At 43.3% G+C, this 20,377-nt stretch overlaps 1 protein-coding gene across 5 annotated transcripts in view; it reads left to right on the top strand.

Annotated features, from left to right (window-relative positions):
- Window positions 1–20,377, top strand: part of DMD (dystrophin) — a 2,214,077-nt gene that overhangs the window by 2,181,133 nt on the left and 12,567 nt on the right. For all 5 annotated transcript variants that reach the window (XM_088454197.1, XM_088454193.1, XM_088454194.1 and 2 more), the window contains one exon: window positions 14,390–14,482. In XM_088454197.1, coding sequence (XP_088310323.1) covers window positions 14,390–14,482 — 93 coding nt within the window. The remainder of the gene's footprint in view (window positions 1–14,389; window positions 14,483–20,377) is intronic.

The following is a 20,377-nucleotide window of genomic DNA, read 5'->3' as shown; positions in this document are numbered from 1 at the left end:
AATTAGGGACCTGCTGTAAACCAAATAGTATCCACAGGGCAGCAGTTCATACCCATTTCTGCTTGCATGTTCCGGAAGTGCAAGCAGAAATAAACATGAACATCTCCCTTTGGGTTGATCGCGGATCTCTAATTGAATAGCTCAGCCGCTGTACTCGGAAGTAGAATCTGCAAGACACAATCCCCAGCTAATTCAATCTTCGTGAACTGTATATAATGAGAGTACCTTTTTGATCATACACTCAATACTTGGGGTCCATTGATTTCCTCCATCTATGCTTATTCCCCATGTATTGCAAACCAACATCACTGCATTTAAAAGAATTGGCACAAACCGGCTTTTCAGCTAGCCAGGTCACATCTTCAGTTGAATGTGGGAGACATCTTGTGTAGACAAAAATCTACACAACCTGATCAGTAATTTATCAGTTATAATCTACTAGAGGTTGCATATAACCAGCGCTATTAATGTGTAAGATGAGTTTTATTGGCAAATTAAACCTTTTGGATCTGTTATACATTTAACCTGTAAGATCCATGAACAGCATGGTGGCACAGTGATTAGCAATGCTGAAAACAGCCCTGAGGTCATGAGTTCAATTTTGGCTTCTGACAAAATAAAACCTAACACTAGTGTGTATATGTGGAAGGGAATATATAGATTGTAGTCTACACTGAGGTAGGGATTAAGGTGAATGTCTAAATTTTCTTTGTAAAATCCTGCAAAATGTGTGCGCTATATAAATGCTATGAAAGTTAATATTTCCTTTATCGTTCTTAAGGTCCCCATACATCAGCAATTTGAAAACCACAATTGAACAATTTTAAGATTTGTTGCCCGATTTTAGGATTTCCCAATCTAGCAATCTGCACCCATAAATTACAGATCTTTTTCAGCGATTTGCAGATCATTTTCAGCAAACACAAATCTGCCAATCTTGAAAGGCCCATCATTTTACTAGTAACGTTCTGCAAATCTGCTGACCATCTCCATACACTAGCAATCTACAGCCCCAATCCATCTGTTAAATCCAACATGAAGAATAATCTGATTTACCGATTCCAATCACTTTTTGGTTGAAATCCTGGATCTGTGAACCCCATACATTGCAGATATTTTTACACAGTCATCTGCAAATTGCCACAGTCGATTGCTAATGTATAGGGACCTTTTACATCATTCAAATATTTCAAGGTGCTGAAATATTTCTAGATGCTGGTTATTATGTTTAAGTTTTGTATTTTACAAAGTCATTCATCAAATAAACTGTTCAAAAATATGTGTAATAAATTATCCACTTTACTTTTCTTTATGAATTTTTTCATATATAAATTCACACAGCAACCAATTAAGTTTTTTTTTTTTGTTTTAATTAAGTATATGAGAAGTCAGGGGATTTTAATAAAAGTACATGATTGAGGCCTCATAGCATGATATAGATCACATCTGTATAATCTACAGTACAAGCCATTTATTACGAAATTATTGAATCCTTTAGTAACATAATATTTGTATTACTTTGGTTTTGCCAGAATACTTCTTTGCGCCACACCAGTCAATTGTTTTTATTTTGGAGAAAATGGAGCTGTCTATTAGTAACTGGGTTATTTATTCGCACACTATTAATGGATCCTATTAATTGAACCCATTTTGATTCCTCTTAAACTCAAGCTTAAACTGCCCATCCACTACTAGATGCGGGGACGACGGCACGACTATGATCGTGCCGTCGTCCCCCTAGGTTGTTAAGTGCATACACTGAACGTTCAGACGTTCAGTGTATGCAGATCAATCATCCCCGAACATGGCAACCTGACAGTCATGTTCGGGCGATGATAGATGTTAAAAACGACCAGCGGGCACGCACATCCAGCGCCGTAACTAGACTTTTTGGTACCCTGAACATTGGTGCGTGCCCTTCCCCTCCCCCCCCCCCCCCCCCAGGAGATGCTGGGGATAAAAGACGAGGAAGCTACAAGTGAGAATAATGATAAACAGGAAAATTGACAGGCCCAAACAGCGCCCTGTGCCATGGCACTGGTCGCACTACCCTAGTTACGGCCCTGAGCGCATCGCTGGTCGTTTTTAACATTTTACTGCCGGATTTGCAAGCGATTGCAAGATAACGACATCGTTATCGTGCAATCGCCTGTCAAAATCGCCTAGTGGATTGGCCAAACAAAATACAAATGTGTCCTACTATTCTATGCTGCGTACGCAGCAAATCACTTCACGCATAGTGTGAAGCGAGTGCCTGCGCGCGGAAACGTGCACTGGGTTCGCACCCGCGCCGCCATAGGATTCCATGGTGCGATCCCAGTGCACGCCATAGCGTAGCATATGCTGCTGCGGTAATCGCATGGCGCGTTGCGTGCGCCCCTTTGTAGTGCGATCGGCAAAGATGTAGCAGGACACACCTGTATTTTCCAGTTACTTAGTCATCAGGCAAAAAGAGTGATTTTGATTCTGTTGTCAATGGATAAAGCACCACACATGCAACAATATTAAACAAAATTGCTGATATTAACAGGTGTAATGCAACATTCGTAGTGCATGCACAATAACATCACAAGTATTTCCTTTCCAATACATGCTCTTCCATAGCTCTGCACAGCCTTCAATCTGAACACAATTTGTAGTCCTCTGCAACTATTAGGGGTCAGTCCAATTATGAGCGACGTTCTTGCCCCCGCAAGTAATTGCAGCTGTATGCTGCACTTATGGTATCTCCAGACCAAAGGTAACCCATGACGTATGGCAAAGGCCGTACTGTAAGGACCAGCCCACCCTGCATGGACCGCGCCCCCTAATGGTAGTAGGTGGAGCTCCAAAGCAGGAGTGTGCACAGGGCATTTACCCGGCCCCCCCAGCAGGTTAGTCCAACCCTGAACAGGTGACACACTCTCAAAAAAGTGTATTCCAGCATGAGTGAGACAAGAAACTTCAAAATGCCTTCTCCCGTATCTGGAAAACGTAATGTTATCTGCAGTGCAGGATGATATTGTGTGGTAATCCCAAGGTGATCGTCAGACAGAACTACTGAGTCCCGTGCATCACGCAGAGTTTTTAAAAATTCCCGAAGGAAGTGTTTACTATAGTGAAATATTTTCTGGTGTTTATTTTCTACTTGCAAAGTGTTTAAGATTTGGACACCAGAAATAATTGTGGTATAGAAACAGTTCACGTACTTGAATGTCGCGTGCGTCACACAGAATCGCCCATCAGATTATTTGAAAGAGTGAACTCCTATTTTTGAAATGCAAGTGCCTCTGATTTCTGTGAAGCGAGGGTGATGGAGATCTTCCCCAATCCCTGGCCCACTTATGCCGGCCATACACTGTGCGATAAGCACTGTGCGACGCAACAGGGGATCTGACACATCAGGCGGTCCCCACACCAGACAATAACTTTTTTTTATTATGATTATTGTTTTTATTAAAGCAACGAGTGTTCATGTTCATCTTAGCAAAGAACTAGAGGTGGTTTGAAATGCTATCGAGTATACAATATATGAACATTCGTGTAAGATACATCACTTAGATTTTCAAATACAGAAGATACGCATAGTAGTAACATTGCACATATTTGTTAGCAAGGAACATTGTAAGACACCAAGGGGTATATTTACTAAAGTGAGAGTTTTTAGAAACAGATGTTGCCCAGAGCAACCAATCAGATTCTACTTAACATTTAACTAGCACAATCTAGAATATAAAAGCTAGAATCTGATTGGTTGCTATGGGCAACATCTGTTTCTAAAAACTGTCACTTTAGTAAATTTACCCCCAAGTATGAATTATATGATATCCTTATTCTTATCAGAATCAAATATAAGGGTTAAAAAACAGAAAAATGTACTTGCTCACCCTCTCTCCCCTCCTCTGTCCAGAGTAACCCTCCTCTTCAGCATCATTTTGTATATGGAAAGAAAAGTCACATCAATTATGGGATCATTATCCACCATACGGGTCATATACCATGTAGTGGGGGGTAGATGTATGAAGCCCATAAGCGGTATCAGCGCACGTTATGTGTGCTGATACCGCTTCTCCCCGATGAAGCTATGCGCCCCTGTCATTATCGGCGCTGCTATCTACAAGATGGCAGCGCCGAGTGGCAGGGCCATGTACGAACGTTCATACCGCATGACCGTTCGGCTGCTGTAGCTGTCGTTATCGACAGCTATAGCATGGCGCTAGCCTATCCCCACAGCAGGGACAGCGAGATCCCGCGCATGCTCAGTGGAGCTGGCCGGGACAGAGACTGTGATCTCTAACAGGTAGCGCCGGAGGGGGGAGTTAACGCTCCCCCTCTCCGGCCGATGAGATGTTCTTACATCTCATCGGTAGTGCTTCCTGCTTCGCCTCGGTAAAGAGGCGAAGCGGGAAGCGTTATAGCAGCATGTTAAGTACCGCTATCATACATCTGCCCCAATATGTGAAAGAGAATTATAGATTTGGGATGGCTACAGATAATGTCACAATGTCAGACAACTTTTTAAGAGGGTGCACATTTTGAAAAAGCAGATGGTCTATCAAGAGACCCCAGTATAGTGGATGCCAGAATGGAGTAGATAGGGGACTTTCAAATTTTACATTTGATCCATCCATCAAGGTAATGTGTGTGTTCTAGTATTCTGATGAAGTACCTAGCACTTGGAGTGCATTGCGTAGGGATCAGTCTGTGTCTTTGCTAAGTGATGATTATATTATGTGGCTGCTACTGACATATCATTGTTGCTTAGTTTTGTGTATTTATAAAAAGCTTTAATGCAATCATTGCATTCTTTTTTATACAGTACTTAACTAACATCTGACTGTAGCAAAGTGGTAAGTGTGTTGTCAGTGGCTGTTTGCATTTTTTTCTTTCATGTTGTCAATAATCAATCATGGACAATAGTAAACACTTGGCCTTTGTGGAAGATAGAAACACTAATGGCTTTTGTGATTATAGTTGCTGATATCTCTAAGAGCAATTGAATAGTTCATGTTCAGTAGAACTAGGAAAACTGCTTTTTTATGGTTTATAATTGAATGTACTGGTATTTTTATTTTATTTTCTATGCTGTTACTACACTGCTATCTTCTGCATGTTGTTCTGTGTCGGGGAACACTCTGGGCCTGTTTCTAAAGCCCCATACACACTGGCCGATTTTTTTGAAACTATATATCGTTCAAAAGTTCAGTGTCTACGCACTATGCGATGAACGATGCCCGCTACCGCGGGCCGTTAACGATATCTTCAGTTATCTGTGCTTGCAGTACAATCTAGGGATATCGTTAGTGATGCCATGCTTCCGAATGCAGCATGGCCCCGCTATCCCCCAAGCCATCGTTGTCGGCATCGGTAAGTGTATGATATCGCTGGCTACACACATCGTTAGTGTGTACCCAGCTTAAGACACACAAATGTCCAAATGCAGCCATGTTCTGAATGCGAGTAGATTGCAATTGGAATGCTAATGTGTCTAAACGCAGGTCTTGATGTATGCACATTTTTTCCAAATGCAGCGCCCCAGTTTTTTCTTCTTCAGGGTCCACAGGAACTACCTTGGGGGTATGTAGTTGGAGCGATCCAATGCACCAAACAGCTACAGCTTTGGAGGTCCCAGCATGCACTGGTCCTCCTCTCTATATACCCCGCCCTCAGCCACAGGCATTGTGTTTTTTGTTTGGTGCGCGGCAAGGCCAGTCGCACCTGTTATACAGCGGGACTGCCTAGGCAGTCCCAGGCTTTTTTTGTTTTATGATTTACCTTCGTTTTTGAACTTCAGAGTCTAGCGGCACTAGGCGCCGATAATGACGCATGTACCGCAATGACTCCTACCTCCGACGCCGAAACACCAGTACCGCTGTATGCCCTGAGGTTTTCGGCAGGCCTCAGCGTGGCTTAATAGCGGCTTTTGCTGAAGTCTGGACTGCAGTCGGATCACTGAGCTGTTGGGTAAACTATTCCTCACGAGGAATCGTGCTTGGTAGTCCTGGCCTCCGGTGTAGGGACGCATTGGAGCTGGCTGCGGGTGAAGGCCTCGGGTAACGTGTCCTCACTAAGGCGGCCGGGACCATATAGTCTGTCGCTGGGGACGGGTGGTAAGACGCACTAGAGGCGCACTAGTCAACGTCTTACTACTGTGAGGTCAGCGTACCCGGCTGTCAAAATCGCAGCCATGGGCAGATAGGCGCTCCCCCGGCCACTCCTTCCCCCAGATGCAAACTTCCGAGTACGGATTCCCGCGTCTGGTTTACTATATCTGACCACCACGTGTATAAGACGCTCGCAGTTAGCATCTGTGTGTACTGCAGAAGCGGTTTGTCTCAGAGGTTTTTGTCTGTCTCTCTATGTACCTCTCCTTTGGGTCTGGAATATAGCAATCTACATCCTACCATTACCCTCCGGGGCTGGCTAGTCGATTCAGAGTCCATTTGCAATAGCAATTGTGCGTATTTATGCATTGTATGTGACTAATGCTAGCTGCTATATTTATACTGCCTGTTTTTTCAAACTGTCGGTTTTACCTATCACTATGTTTCTCCTAAATCCCTTTGCAGAGGTGTGGGGGCTTTTTCATTGATAGGTCACATTGCATTTATACTATACACCTTATACCATTTACACATTTGTCATGCCTAAAGGTAAAGGTGAGAAGGATGAACCGCCAATGCTGAGAACATGTAAATCCTGTTTTGCAGGCCTGTCTGAGCAGGATGTTATACAGGATAGATTGTTTAGTAACCAGGGGCGGATTGGGCCGCCGGGAGACCGGGCCACTTCCCGCTGGGCCGGCATCCTCTCTGGTCAGCATCCACTGTCACCAGACTGACAGCGGGCCGGAGCTGTCAGTCTCATAGCCTCAGTCTGGAGTCTGGGCCGGCCTGTGCAGCGCAGCGCCGCTGCCTCTATGACCAAAGTGCATGGCCCCGCCCCCTACCTTTCCTCCCTGGGCCTGGGGCTTATCATTCACAGAGTTTAGCAGAAGTGCTCAGGGACCCGCTGGCCGCTCCTCCTCCATGCGGGTAGACGGCTGTGAGCATGTGCCTTCACAGACTGAAGCAAATGCCAGCACAGAGCAGCACACATATCAGGGCTGGCTGCCTGACATTGCTTCACATTGGCTGGCTTCTCCCAAGAGACCAGCCAGTCTAGTACTGGGCTCAACGTGGGCTGCACATATCAGCCTTCTACTTCCAGCTGACCTGCTCCTAGTCTGAGTCACTGCATGTGCCGCCTCCCCTCACAACACTGCCCTGGCTCACTGCTCCCTTTTTACAGGAGGAAAAAAAAACAGGTATTATGGGGGCAGTGGCAGTGTATACTGGGGGCTAATATGGGGGCACTTTATGTACTGGGGGTTAATATATAGGGGCTGTGTGTACTGGAGGGTGTAATATGGTTGTGCTGTGTGTACTGGGGGTTAATATATGGGTGCTGTGTGTACTGGGGGGGTAATATGGATGTGCTGTGTTCACTGTGGGTTAATATATGGGTGCTGTGTGTACTGGGGGGCTAATATATAGGTGCTGTGTTCACTGTGGGTTAATATGGGGTGCTGTGTGTACTAGGGGGTAATATATAGGTGCTGTGAGTACTGGGGGTTAATATGGGTTGCTGTGTGTACTGGGGGTTAATATGGGGGTACTGTGAGTACTGGGGGTTAATATGGGGGTACTGGGGGTTAATATGGGGGTGCTATGGGGCAGTGGCACTGTGTATACTGGGGGCTAATATGGGGGCATTTTATGTACTGAGGGTTACTATATAGGTGCTGTGTGTACTGGAGGGGGTGATATGGTTGTGCTGTGTGCACTGGGGGTTAATATATGGGTGCTGTGTGTACTGGGGGGTAATATGGATGTGCTGTGTGTACTGGGGCAGGTAATCTGGAGGTGCTCTGTGTACTGTGGCCTAATATGGAGGTGCTCTTTGTACTTGGGGCTAATATGGGGGCACTGTGTACTGGGGGTTAATATATAGGTGCTGTATCTACTGGGGGGGTAATATGGATGTGCTGTGTGTACTGGGGGGTTATATGGATGTGCTCTGTCTACTGGGGGATAATATGGAGGTGCTCTGTGTACTGGCGGGTAATATGAGCCACTGTGTAATGGGGGGCTAATATGGAGGTGTTCTGTGTACTGGGGGGTACTATGGGGCACTGTGTGTAGTGAGGGATATTATGGTGGAGGTCACTGTGTATACTGAAAGGTATATCATGGGGTTGTTGTGTATACTGAGTGGTATTATGGAGGGTGCTGTGTGTCATACTAAGGGGTAATATGGAAGCACTGTGTACACTGCAGCGTAATTAGAGGGTGATGTGTATAATTAAAAGATGAGGCTATAAGAGGGCAAAATTAGAGGGCTTTAGGCAACCCTATTATTCACAGTCCGGGGTACTGATCTGATCAGGGACGTAACCATAATGGGGCCCGGGGGCATAAAATGAGTAACTGCTGAGGAAATTAGGGCATGATTCAGAAGTGGATACAATGCTGATGTTTTGTGCGGCTGAGTAAATTGTTTTGGACTGAGCATGCGTCAGTCATAGTGCAGACAAGCCAACTTACCGACCGAGGCTGCAGTAAGGACATGGACATAGAGTGATTGACAGGGAGCGTAGGTTATAGGGGGTAGCAAGTAAAAGAAAATGCAGACATGTTGTGAACATTTATGATAGTATATACTTGTCTGCTCATGTGTCTGAGTTGCACTGCCCATGCATCGTAATGGTGTTTGTACAGAGTTGCAGCGCATATTCAGATGCATGTACGGAGAAGTGTATTACAAATGTGGGGGACTTTCCTGGGCGGTTACAGCACTTGGCTAATCGGACACAGATGTAGGGTAGTATGGGAGTGTTATTGGAGTGACACAGGCTTGTTGATGGTTGTGTATAGAGACGCTGAATCACTCACATAGGAGGCCGTACATAGATGGATGATCTGCACCCAGCATAGGGCTCGTGAAAGTTTCAATGGTGCGACCTATGGAGGCATCTAAAGATGCACAAAGCACGATTGTAGCGTCTGTACACACTGACAGTGAGCGTCTTAGTACTTAAAATTCAGACACATGGACACTAGGGAAGAGCTTTGGAGCAGCATTAGCATAAAGTCTCAGACGCAACTGCAGCAAAAGATGTGAGGAAAGCTGCAACTGCCACTGACTTATGCTGCCCATCCACTACGCGATGCACGGACGACGGCACGATTACAACGCCATCGTCTCCCGCGGGGTGAAGTGCATACACTGAACGTTCAGACGTTCAGTGTATGCAGATCAATCATCCCCGAACATGGCAACCTGACGCCGGTCGTCAGGTTGACCATCATGTCCGGGCGATGACCGATGTTAAAAATGACCAGCGGGCGTGCGCATCGCTGGTTGTTTTTAACATTTTACTGCCCGATCTGCGGGCGATTACCAAGCGATGGATCGATAACGACCGTCGCTAGGTTTAATCGCCTAGTGGATGGGCAGCGAAGAGTTGGGCCCCATGAGGGAAGATCCCGTCCCTACACAGACCCTCCCCCATTAGGGCTGCTTCCAGAAATTTCCCGGGCTGGTTTCCCATCCCAATCCGCCCCTGGTAGTAACTGTTGTAAACCGCTACCTGGGCTATACCGGTACACCTGCACCAGAGCCGCCCTGAGTGGCCATTTTGGCGCAGGTTTTGTCATATCTAGTAGACAAGGCTGCAGAAGCACAGGCTTCTGCTGCTGCGGTATTACCTCATGCTATAGAGTGTTCACAGTTCACAGCATGTGCATCCTTCTATGTATATGCCCCTCATGAATTCCTGATGGGTTAATTCTACTGCTCACTAGTCAGAGTATGCGGCAGTCTATAGCCTCTCAGCAGGCAGATAGACCTGTAGCGGTAAAGCAGGGCATAAGAGAGGTTCTCGTCAGTCGTTGCCTCAGCCTCCTCAGCAGACTCTTATGCTCAGAGTCCCTTGTGGATGTCCCCTCTCTAGTGAGAGTGGTTAGAGCTGTCCTCCGTATAGAGGAAGAGGAGGTTTCACTGACATCTAAGACTCCGGTCTTTAGACGTCAAAAAGTGGCTAAGGTTCATCTCCCTCTGTTGGAGCAACTGACGAATCTCATGTCTGAGGCATGGGGTACTCCTAGTAAGCATTTCCATGCTACAAGCTGTCGCACACAGGCATGCCGCATAGCATTTTAATCAGCAGACACTGCTTGTGCATCCTATTCACTATGCTTTGCGAATAAAATACAATTGAAAATAAAGAGTTGCACAAAAAAATAAGCTTGGTGTTACCGAGTTGAATGGTGCTCACGCGTTATGTGATATATGTATGTGGACACATCTGTATACAGTCAGGTGCATAAATATTGGGACATTGACAGAATTTTCATATTTTGGCCTCTATTCACCACCACAATGGCTATTAAATTAAACAAACAAGATGTGCTTTAACTGCAGACTTTCAGATTTAATTTGAGGGTAATTACATCCAAATCAGGTGAACGGTGTAGGAATTACAACGGTTTCTATATGTGCCTCCCACTTTTTAAGGGGCCAAAAGTAATGGGACAAACTAAACAATCCTAAATCTAACTTTCACTTTTTAATACTTTGTTGCAAATCCTTTGCAGGCAATTACAGCCTGAAGTCTGGAACGCATAGACATCACCAGACGCTGGGTTTCATCCCTGGTGATGCTCTGCCAGGCCTCTACTGCAAATGTCTTCAGTTCCTGCTTGTTCTTGGAGCATTTTCCCTTCAGTTTTGTCTTCATCAAGTGAAATGCATGCTCAATCGGATTCAGGTCAGGGGATTGACTTGGCCATTGCATAACATTCCACTTTTTAGCCTTAAAAAACTCTTTGGTTGCTTTTGCAGTATGCTTCGGGTCATTGTCCATCTGCACTGTGAAGCGCAGTCCAATGAGTTCTTAAGCATTTGACTTAATATGAGCATATAATATTGCCCGAAACACTTCAGAATTCATTCTGCTGCTTTTGTCAGCAGTCACATCATCAATACATACAAGGGAACCAGTTCCATTGGCAGCCATACATGCCCACGCCATGACACTACCACCACCATGCTTCACTGATGAGGTGGTATGTTTTGGATCATGAGCAGTTCCTTTCCTTCTCCATACTCTTCTCTTCCCATCACTCTGGTACAAGTTGATCTTTATCTCATCTGTCCATAGGATGTTGTTCCAGAACTGTAATGGCTTTTTTAGATGATGTTTGGCAAACTCTAATCTGGTCTTCCTGTTTTTGTGGCTCACCAATGGTTTACATCTTGTGGTGAACCCTCTATATTCGCTCTTGTGAAGTCTTCTCTTGATTGTTGACTTTGACACCTATACACCTACCGTCTGGAGAGTGTTCTTAATTTGGCCAACTGTTGTGAAGGGGTTTTTCTTCACCAGGGAAATAATTATTCTGTCATCCACCACAGTTGTTTTCCGTGGTTTTCCGGGTCTTTTGGAGTTGCTGAGCTGTCCGGTGCGTTCTTTCTTTTTAAGAATGTTCCAAAGAATTGATTTGGCCACACCTAATGTTTTTGCTATCTCTCTGATGGGTTTGTTTTGATCTTTCAGCCTAATGATGGCTTGCTTCACTGATAGTGACAGCTCTTTGGATTTCATATTGAGAGTTGACAGCAACTGATTCCAAATGCAAATGTCACACCTAGAATCAACTCCAGACCTTTTACCTGCTTAATTGATAATGAAATAACGAGGGAATAGCCCACACCTGTCCATGAAATAGCTTTTGAGTTGATAGTCCCATTACATTTGGCCCCTTAAAAAGTGGGAGGCACTTATAGAAACCATTGTAATTCCTACACCGTTCACCTGATTTGGATGTAATTACCCTCAAATTAAATCTGAAAGTCTGCAGTTACAGCACATCTTGTTTGTTTCATTTCAAAGCCATTGTGGTGGTGAATAGAGGCCAAAATATGAAAATTCTGTCAATGTCCCAATATTTATGCACTTGACTGTATGTCTTGCTTTTGCACCCATCCCCTCCTCACCGCTCTCACTCTTTCTCTCTGACCCTCTGCACTCACTGCTTATCTCCAACTCTTTCTTCAATCAATTAGGTCTTGAACATTTTCCAAGTCTGTTACACTTAAAGCTGGGTACACACTGAGACGTTGCCTGCACGATATGTTGTTTCCGTCTGAATTGGCACAACATATTAGCTGCATCGCTCATTGTGTAGGCCAATATGCGCGCTCCCTCGGCCGCATGCGTCATCATCCGGTCGGCTGTGCTGCATGTCCAACCTACATGATACCGTATGCAAGTAATGAAGGACGGAAGGAGGGATCATTCCGTCATCCATTACCTCGTTCTGATGTGTGCCCAGGATCCGATATGTCGGCCCATCGGATGCACATTGCTCAGTGTGTACCCAGCTTAAGTCTCCTTTGGTTTGCTGAACATAGGTGTAAAAAGTCTAGTAAACATGCTATACCAAATGTGGGGTCAGATCTTCTTGTGCTTCCTACCCTAAATGTCCAGTATGTATGTTTATACAGCCCCTCCCACCTTCATTCCACTACTCCAGGCGCAAGTCTGGTATAAGCAAAAGAAAAATCATAGTGTGGACACAGGTAGGCAGCTTGAAAAGAAAAGAGTAATTGATGCTTAAAGGGCCTTGCTTGAACACTAATGACCCTCTGTTAATGTAGCCGTAGAATTAATATAGCTATATATTTGTACATATAAATAAACATAACTAATTTAACTTTTGGTTCCTGGTTTTTACTAATTTTTCACTTTAACAATAAACTAAATACAAGTACGTTTATCACCATATAGTTTCCAAAAGGACGTACACGTCCCAAAAGCAAAGAAGACTACGACATAAGTTATTACTGATGGTTAGTAATTTTATGGTAACTTGAAGTGGTAGTTCTCTCTCCCTGAACATAGATGCACAAGTGTTAAAGTGATTCTTAAAATATAATATTTTTGAAAATATAATATTTAGTTGATGTGTAACATTGCAACAAGGTTACTCTCTTTTTGAAAATATGCCAAGCTATAACTTAGCCAAAAGAATTACATATATGACATGTTACTGATTAATATGCTGTTGCCGACTAGAGCTGTGGAAGTACTAAAATGTTCCTTACACCACTGAAAGTCAAACATTGATTTGTCCTTGTTTAGCTGCCAGCGTAGAGCCCTGTTAACACTATGTCCTAAGCTGTGACTAAAACATTTAGCAAAATTAAAGTACTGATTAAGCAAACTGCTTCCAAGTCATGTCATGCTGCACCCTGTTATTTTTAATTAATATGACAATATTGTATCTTAAGTTTCCAATGCTCATTTTTATTTAATACAACAAAGGGGTAAGTTCTTCTTTATTTTTATTTTCTTTATTGGAAGAGTGCTGTAATGGTGTAATGCAAGTATAAATAGTTGGGATAAATTCAGAGGTGCTGAAAAATGGCTACACTGCATGAAAACCGTTCTTACATCTGACAATCCACAGTACTGGTGGCGAGCATTAACACGTGCGCAATAGGTCATGCTACATAACCATTTTAGATTACCGTAATGGGAGCAGCACCATTGACTCTTATTTTAACTTTCAATGCATTTTTCATAGGATTAAAAAAAGTGTTTACGTCTGAGGCCCTTAACATGTAAAAAGGCATAGGGCTGTCATGTCCAGATTTAGTTTTAAAGCTAGTAAAGGAACACACTTTTTGCATTTATTAAAACAATGCAACTTAAAATAACTTTGAACACTATTCTGGGTACACACTGACAGATACATTGGCCAATCAATTGATCAGCCAATATATCTGCTGCCTGTCAGCCAGTGTGTACCCGTGATATGTCGGTGAACGACGGCGTTCACCGACATATCGCATTGGCTGTGCTGCACAGCCGATGGACAGATATGTCTGCAGACCGCCCGTACACACACAGCGGCAGTTGCAAGGAGGGGGGCTGGACACGCCACCGACCCGCCCACCGGGTCCCGAGGGCACAAGCCGATGATGGGCGTTCAGTGTGTATGAACGACCATCATCTGCAGATAAATCAGTGTGTGTAAGCTCATTAACCCCCTTGATGTTTTTAAATTCCTAGCAGTTCTGTCAGCAACAGTTTGATTTGTTTCTTTGATCCCCCAATGTGTACAAACAGTAAATGATATCTGAATACTGTTTGTTCAATGTATGAGCACTGGGATGTTTTCACATTGTTACGTGATATTCCAGTGGTACCACTCATTAGGGATGTTGTCCTGATCAGAACGCCTGCTTTTGTGCTTTAGCAGGTTAATTCATAGTTAATACTTGCGTTAGATTTAATCACAAAAAAATTAATTTGGTGCCCTTACAAAAATGTTATGAAATGAATCTTTTTTTCTCTCTTTAGGTGAGGATGATCTCCTCAGTCCTCCTCATAACACAAGCACAGGATTGGAGGAAGTCATGGAGCAGCTTAACAACTCCTTCCCAACTGCCAGAGGTAAGAATGAGCAGCTGAAATAACATAATTTTACTGTATATAAATGCATCGTGCTTCTCGTTTATGTATCTTTACTATGTTGGCCCCAGCAATGACAAATATAGGATTTGTAAAAGCGGTTTTCCATGTTACACTGCTAAAGTGGAAATGACCATCATGCAACGGACGTGGCTATCGCTTTAACCATTGCTAGGCAGCCTGTCAACCCCTTTCCATCCACCTCAAATACACAAACAATGCTGATTACACTTTTGTGAGAAGTGCGCAACTTCCTCCCACATATATTTCATTTCTTCCGTCCAGTACTGTACATTTTAGAGGCATGTCTGGGAAGGCCTGCATGTCAGGTGGTGTGTGCCCCACATGTGACATGCCATCAGCAGAGGAAGGCCTGCATGTCAGGTGGTGTGTGCCCCACATGTGACATGCCATCAGCAGAGGAAGGCCTGCATGTCAGGTGGTGTGTGCCCCACATGTGACATGCCATCAGCAGAGGAAGGCCTGCATGTCTGGTGGTGTGTGCCCCACATGTGACATGCCATCAGCAGAGGAAGGCCTGCATGTCAGGTGGTGTGTGCCCCACATGTGACATGCCATCAGCAGAGGAAGGCCTGCATGTCAGGTGGTGTGTGCCCCACATGTGACATGCCATCAGCAGAGGAAGGCCTGCATGTCAGGTGGTGTGTGCCCCACATGTGACATGCCATCAGCAGAGGAAGGCAAGCATTTAAATTCAATTCATGGTGTACCTAATAGTACTGTTCTGACAGTAAATTTTATTTATTGGACTGTATGTATTATTTGTGTAAATTATTTTATTCATGCAAAATATTATCACTCCTTTGCTACACTTCAGACGTATTCAAATAGATTTGGTGCTTGCTGTCCATTCCTCACATCTCCTTTTCCGTGAAAAGAAAGGGCTACTAGTAATCAACTTGTAATAGCCCATCATGCATCCTATTTTAACGAAAGACCCATTAGATTGAGGATGGAGTTCACATTTTAATGAGCAGCTGACGGCTTTTAAGCAGAACTAACTGACCTGAACTGCCATTGGTATTTCACTAATTACTTCCTCGCTCATTAAGCAACCACTATCAGCCCATGCACAAAATCTACTATATTTTTTATTTAGATAGATATAGATAGATAGCTTTCAAGGGACAGCTGACAAATATTACGTCGTTATTTGGTATCAAAAAAGTAAACTATTAGACCAAATAGTGACAGATCTTATATATCAAATTCATTGGTCTGTTTGTCTGTGTCCAGTAATGCCTCTTGTGTTTTGCCCCCAGTTAAAACTAGTGCCCCTTATGCTGTGCCCCCTCCCAGTGTAGAACAGGCCCCACTCCCCTGTGCAGTACTTGGCTTTCTTCTCGGTGGCTGCTGGGCTCCAGTCAATGCAGTCAGCGCTCATGCGTAGACGCTGCCGCTGAGTGGATCTAACTACATCCAGTAGTGCAGGCTCCTCTCATCGCGCACCCGCGAACTGCATCACTGGGAAAGTTGGCCTCTGAAGCGATCAGAGGCTTCTTTAGTCTCTGATCGCTTTAGAGACCAGTGTTCACAGTTTTAAATAGAGTAAACACATATATTATACGGCCCGCCTCGATCGCGGCAGGGGTGACTGGGCCGCATAAAATGTTTATTTGGGCCGCAAGTTTGACATGCCTGTATTAGGGGGTTGAAGTCCAGGTTGGTGTACGCTGGGAGGAATTTTGAACCAGGCAGCCTGTTCTGGGCCTTCCACTGGATGGATTTGATAACTTCACACAGGGGTGGCAACAGGTCTGGAATGCCTAAGGGAGTGATTGAAGTCCCAGTCTGACCTCACTGTACAGTGCGCTAGGCATAACTTTGACCCAGGGAGCCTGTTCTGGGCCTTCCACTGGATGGATTTGGACGATATCACATAATAAAATGTAATAACTTAAACATTTAAACCCGGCCAACAATATTATATATTATTTTGTATAGGAGAGATGACAGACTTAATATTTTCATGTGTATAAAATGTTTTTTTTTCTTTCATGGATTATTTGGATTACATACATTTTATTACACAATGCTTATCCAAAAGTAAGCCCTCATATATATACTGTGCATTGTACTGGCTTTTTCAATGCTAGTACAGTGCACACAATAGGTCTACAAATGTATACCATTGTTTCCAGGGACCCATGTCTACTCAGTGTTGATAGCATATGGGTGTGTTACAGTATTCTAAATGCTGCCTGCTACATTTAGTGTATTGAATTTTCTCTCTCTATTTGGTACATACGCAGGTCAATATGGTGGCAACATATGACCTCTTAAAAATAAGTAAAACAGCCACAAGTCAAACGCCAATTTGCACATGGTTTTAAAGCATCAAGCTGCTCATACTGTCATTTTATGTTACCTGACTTTCTGTTTGGACACTTAACTCAGTAGTATCTATTTCTCCTTTTCTTTGTCATATTCTGCCATGTACAGGTCTAAGTGCTATTGCACATAGTACATTTCTATCTGCTACAGGTCACTATTGCAGTTGTTGTGTTAAATCAAAACAGATGTCAAAGCCAGAGGTTTGCTGTACAGGGAATATATATGATCAAATACCAAATAACTGACAGTGAAAAACAATCATTGAGCTAAATATTTCCACATAAAGGGCCTGCTGCTGATTTGTAAGTAAATTTAGGTGTATCTTGCTCAGAATGGCATACAAGGAAAAAAATGCATATATTCTACCTTGCAGAGTAGTACGTGGCTTCTGATACGCCCGCTATCTGTATGTACACCTGGTTTGCTACTGGTCGTCGTTATCAGTGTGTATTTGCACCTGCCCAATACTAGGTGAGTTCAGTGGGGAAAGGTAGGGAATTAGTACTAGTATGGAAGAGACAATAAAGCAGTGAGGTTTGGCTTCAGAGTGATCAGTCCAAAGAGACTACAGTATGTTTTTCTGCAGTGTTATGTAATATAATCGTGAACCTTTGCAAATGACTATGTGTTCGGGATGGGTCTGGGCAGGAGTGGTAAGACAGGGATTTGAATATTAGTTACAGGCTTAATGAGTATGGATTTTGGTCCAAAATGGGAGCACCTTAGGACATGTCCATCATATATGCCAGAGGTTCCCAAACGCGGTCCTCAAGGCTCCCCAACAGTTCAGGTTTTAGAGATATCTGGTTGAGCACAGGTGGTTAAATCAAATTGACTGAGGTACTAATTAAGCCACCTGTGCTCAACCAAGGAGATCTCTAAAACCTGAACTGTTGGGGAGCCTTGAGGACCGCATTTGGGAACCTGATATATGCAGCAGGATGCCTCTCTGCCCTTACATTTCTCCAACTCTTCTGATTTGTTCTAGAGACAGTAAGTGAAGGCATATTGGCATTTAATACCACCTATAGTAAAGCCTAAAATAATTTTACTTGATTCTAACCAAAACAGAAACTTTACCTAAATTAGTTCTAATTTTATCCCATTTGTCAGGTCCAATGTGTGTCCCATGTCCTCCTCCCTTGCCAACTCATGCGCATCTTTCTGAGACTAGTTGTGGGCCAGTAAAGCTTGGAGGTCCAAAAAGGCATGACATGAGTGCAGACTAGCTGGATGAGAAGGAGATTGTGGCACGTCCAAGTCTGAAAGGCCCTATGATTTTGCCCTGGAGGAAATTGCAAGTTATTCCAGTGGGGAGAAAGTAAGGGGTATAAAGGCTTCAAGCTATGGGTAAAGGAGGTCGCTTAAAGACTAGGTTAATATAACCAATGGTATCAAAGTAACACCCCTAGGTTGACTATTAGACAGCCTAGGGATGTTAGTGAGAATGGAGATGCATGCTGAGCAAAGCAGCTTCAATGGGTGTCCAGAGACTATGATGGTGATAAGTACCAAAGAACATGTTAGGTTAAGTGCATTGCTTAATAATAAAGAGATTGGAGCTCCAAGTCCTTCATGCATATGGTGCTTATGTAATATTTTAGATTTTTAACGGCGGATGCAGGAGCAGGGATTAAGGTGTTTGATTTTTTTTTTTTTTTTTGTACAAGCGGCACTACGGGAGCACTATATGGGGGTACTGCTACAGGGGCATTATATGGGGGCTCTACTACAGGGGCATAACTATGGGGGCACTACTATATGATTTTCTTCCTTTCAAATCAAGGGGGTAACGTCGGCGTATCTAAATATATTTTGGGGTAAAAGGTAAAAAAGTTCCCTGACCCCTGCTCTAGCTGATTACTTCAGGTCATCGTTATGCTGGAATAAAAATCTTCTCCCAAGGTGTTTGTCTCTAAATTTGTCTTTATATTGTAGAGATGAATAGTTCGGATCTTCCCGCCAAGTTCGGGTATCGAAATGGGGCAAAAACGTCATCTTTCATCTCTGCAGGAAGATCCGAACCAAAACTGAAGGCTTATCTATACCACAGGTTCTCAAACTCTGTCCTCAGGACCCCAAACAGTGCATGTTTTCCAGGTCTCCTCACAGAATCGCCAGTGATATAATTAGCTCCACCTGTGGATCTTTTAAAATGTCTCAATGAGTAATGAATACACCTGTGCACCTGCTGGTGACCTGAAAAATGTGACCTGTGTGTGGGGGCCTGAGGACAGAGTTTGAGAACCGCTGATCTATACTATATCGCTCCATCTATTTTTTTTTTTTCCCCCTATTTAGACAACTTTTCCATTCCACAAAGCAGAGAATCATTCCCATCGCTATTTGCTTTTACCACCATAATAATGTTTGCAATTAGCTGTTACCACAAAGGTAATGTGCTTGGAATGATTAGTTAGGCTTGTGCTAAATATAGATGGTAACACTTTCTGGAAAATAATGGTTTTATTTGGGGGGGGGGGGGGGTCTGGGGGGAGGTTTGCCACCCTGCCATAAAGTGCAGATTTGTCAAGTGCCTGGGATGATATTGTCACATTGACATGCCTCCCATCTTCTTCATAGAAGACTCTAAGGGGTTTATTTACTAAGAGTCGGGTTCTAAAACCTGGCACTTCCGATCGTGTTTATGTCTGAAATTTTAAAGGACAATGCTTTACTAGCTGTGTTTTGCTAGTAAACTCATTGTCCTTTTACATTTTGGGTATAAACTTGATCAGAAGTGCTAGGTTTTAGAGCCTGATGCTTAGTAAGTAAACTCTCAAGTCTGTCAAGTTGCTATAAACCTTGTAATCATTGTGGATGCTCAATTTTGGAGGATAGGTTTTAGAGTGGTGATATATTTTCTCCAGGAGCTACTAAGGGGCCTATGTGTCAAAGCTTGATGAGCGATAAAATTGTGAGATATAATTCACAAACCAATCAGCTTCTAAGTTACATTTTACAGGCTGTGTTTGAAAAATGACAATTAGGAGCTGATTGGTTAATACTTTATCTCTCACAACTTTCTCTTATCAAGCTTTGATACATAGGCCCCGAAGTCTTTTAATTCTTCTAGCCTTCCCTGATTGGAGCTTTACAATAAACTTTACTTTGAATATTTTTCAAATTCACGGTGAAACTTGTTTGGAGACACAGTAAACATTTGTGAGCCCACTCACAAATAGTTTTTATATATTTTTAAATCAATTGAAATTGTATATTTTACACAGACTCTAGACAATGACTTATTTGACCACTAAAGATAACTGATGCACCAGGGCTTAACTTTTGCAGTTAATTAGCAATTTTCTTTCTTTGTTTTATTTGTAATGAAACATGATAGAATGTTTTGTTGTATGTGACCTTACATATTACTTTGAGTTGACCATCGGTAACGATTCCTAAATTAATTGTGATTCAGTAATATAAGAAAAGGGTCTATGTACTAATAATCGCGGTTCTGCCATGGTTATTATCGGTCCAACTCGCAAAGGATATTTTTAATGAAAATATCCCCTCTAT

Source organism: Taudactylus pleione, unplaced genomic scaffold, assembly GCF_031769625.1.
Source record: "Taudactylus pleione unplaced genomic scaffold, aTauple2 ptg000609l, whole genome shotgun sequence".
NCBI lineage: Eukaryota > Metazoa > Chordata > Amphibia > Anura > Myobatrachidae > Taudactylus > Taudactylus pleione.
The sequence above is the reverse complement of the archived record's forward strand: the minus strand, read 5'-3'. Positions and strand labels throughout refer to the sequence as shown.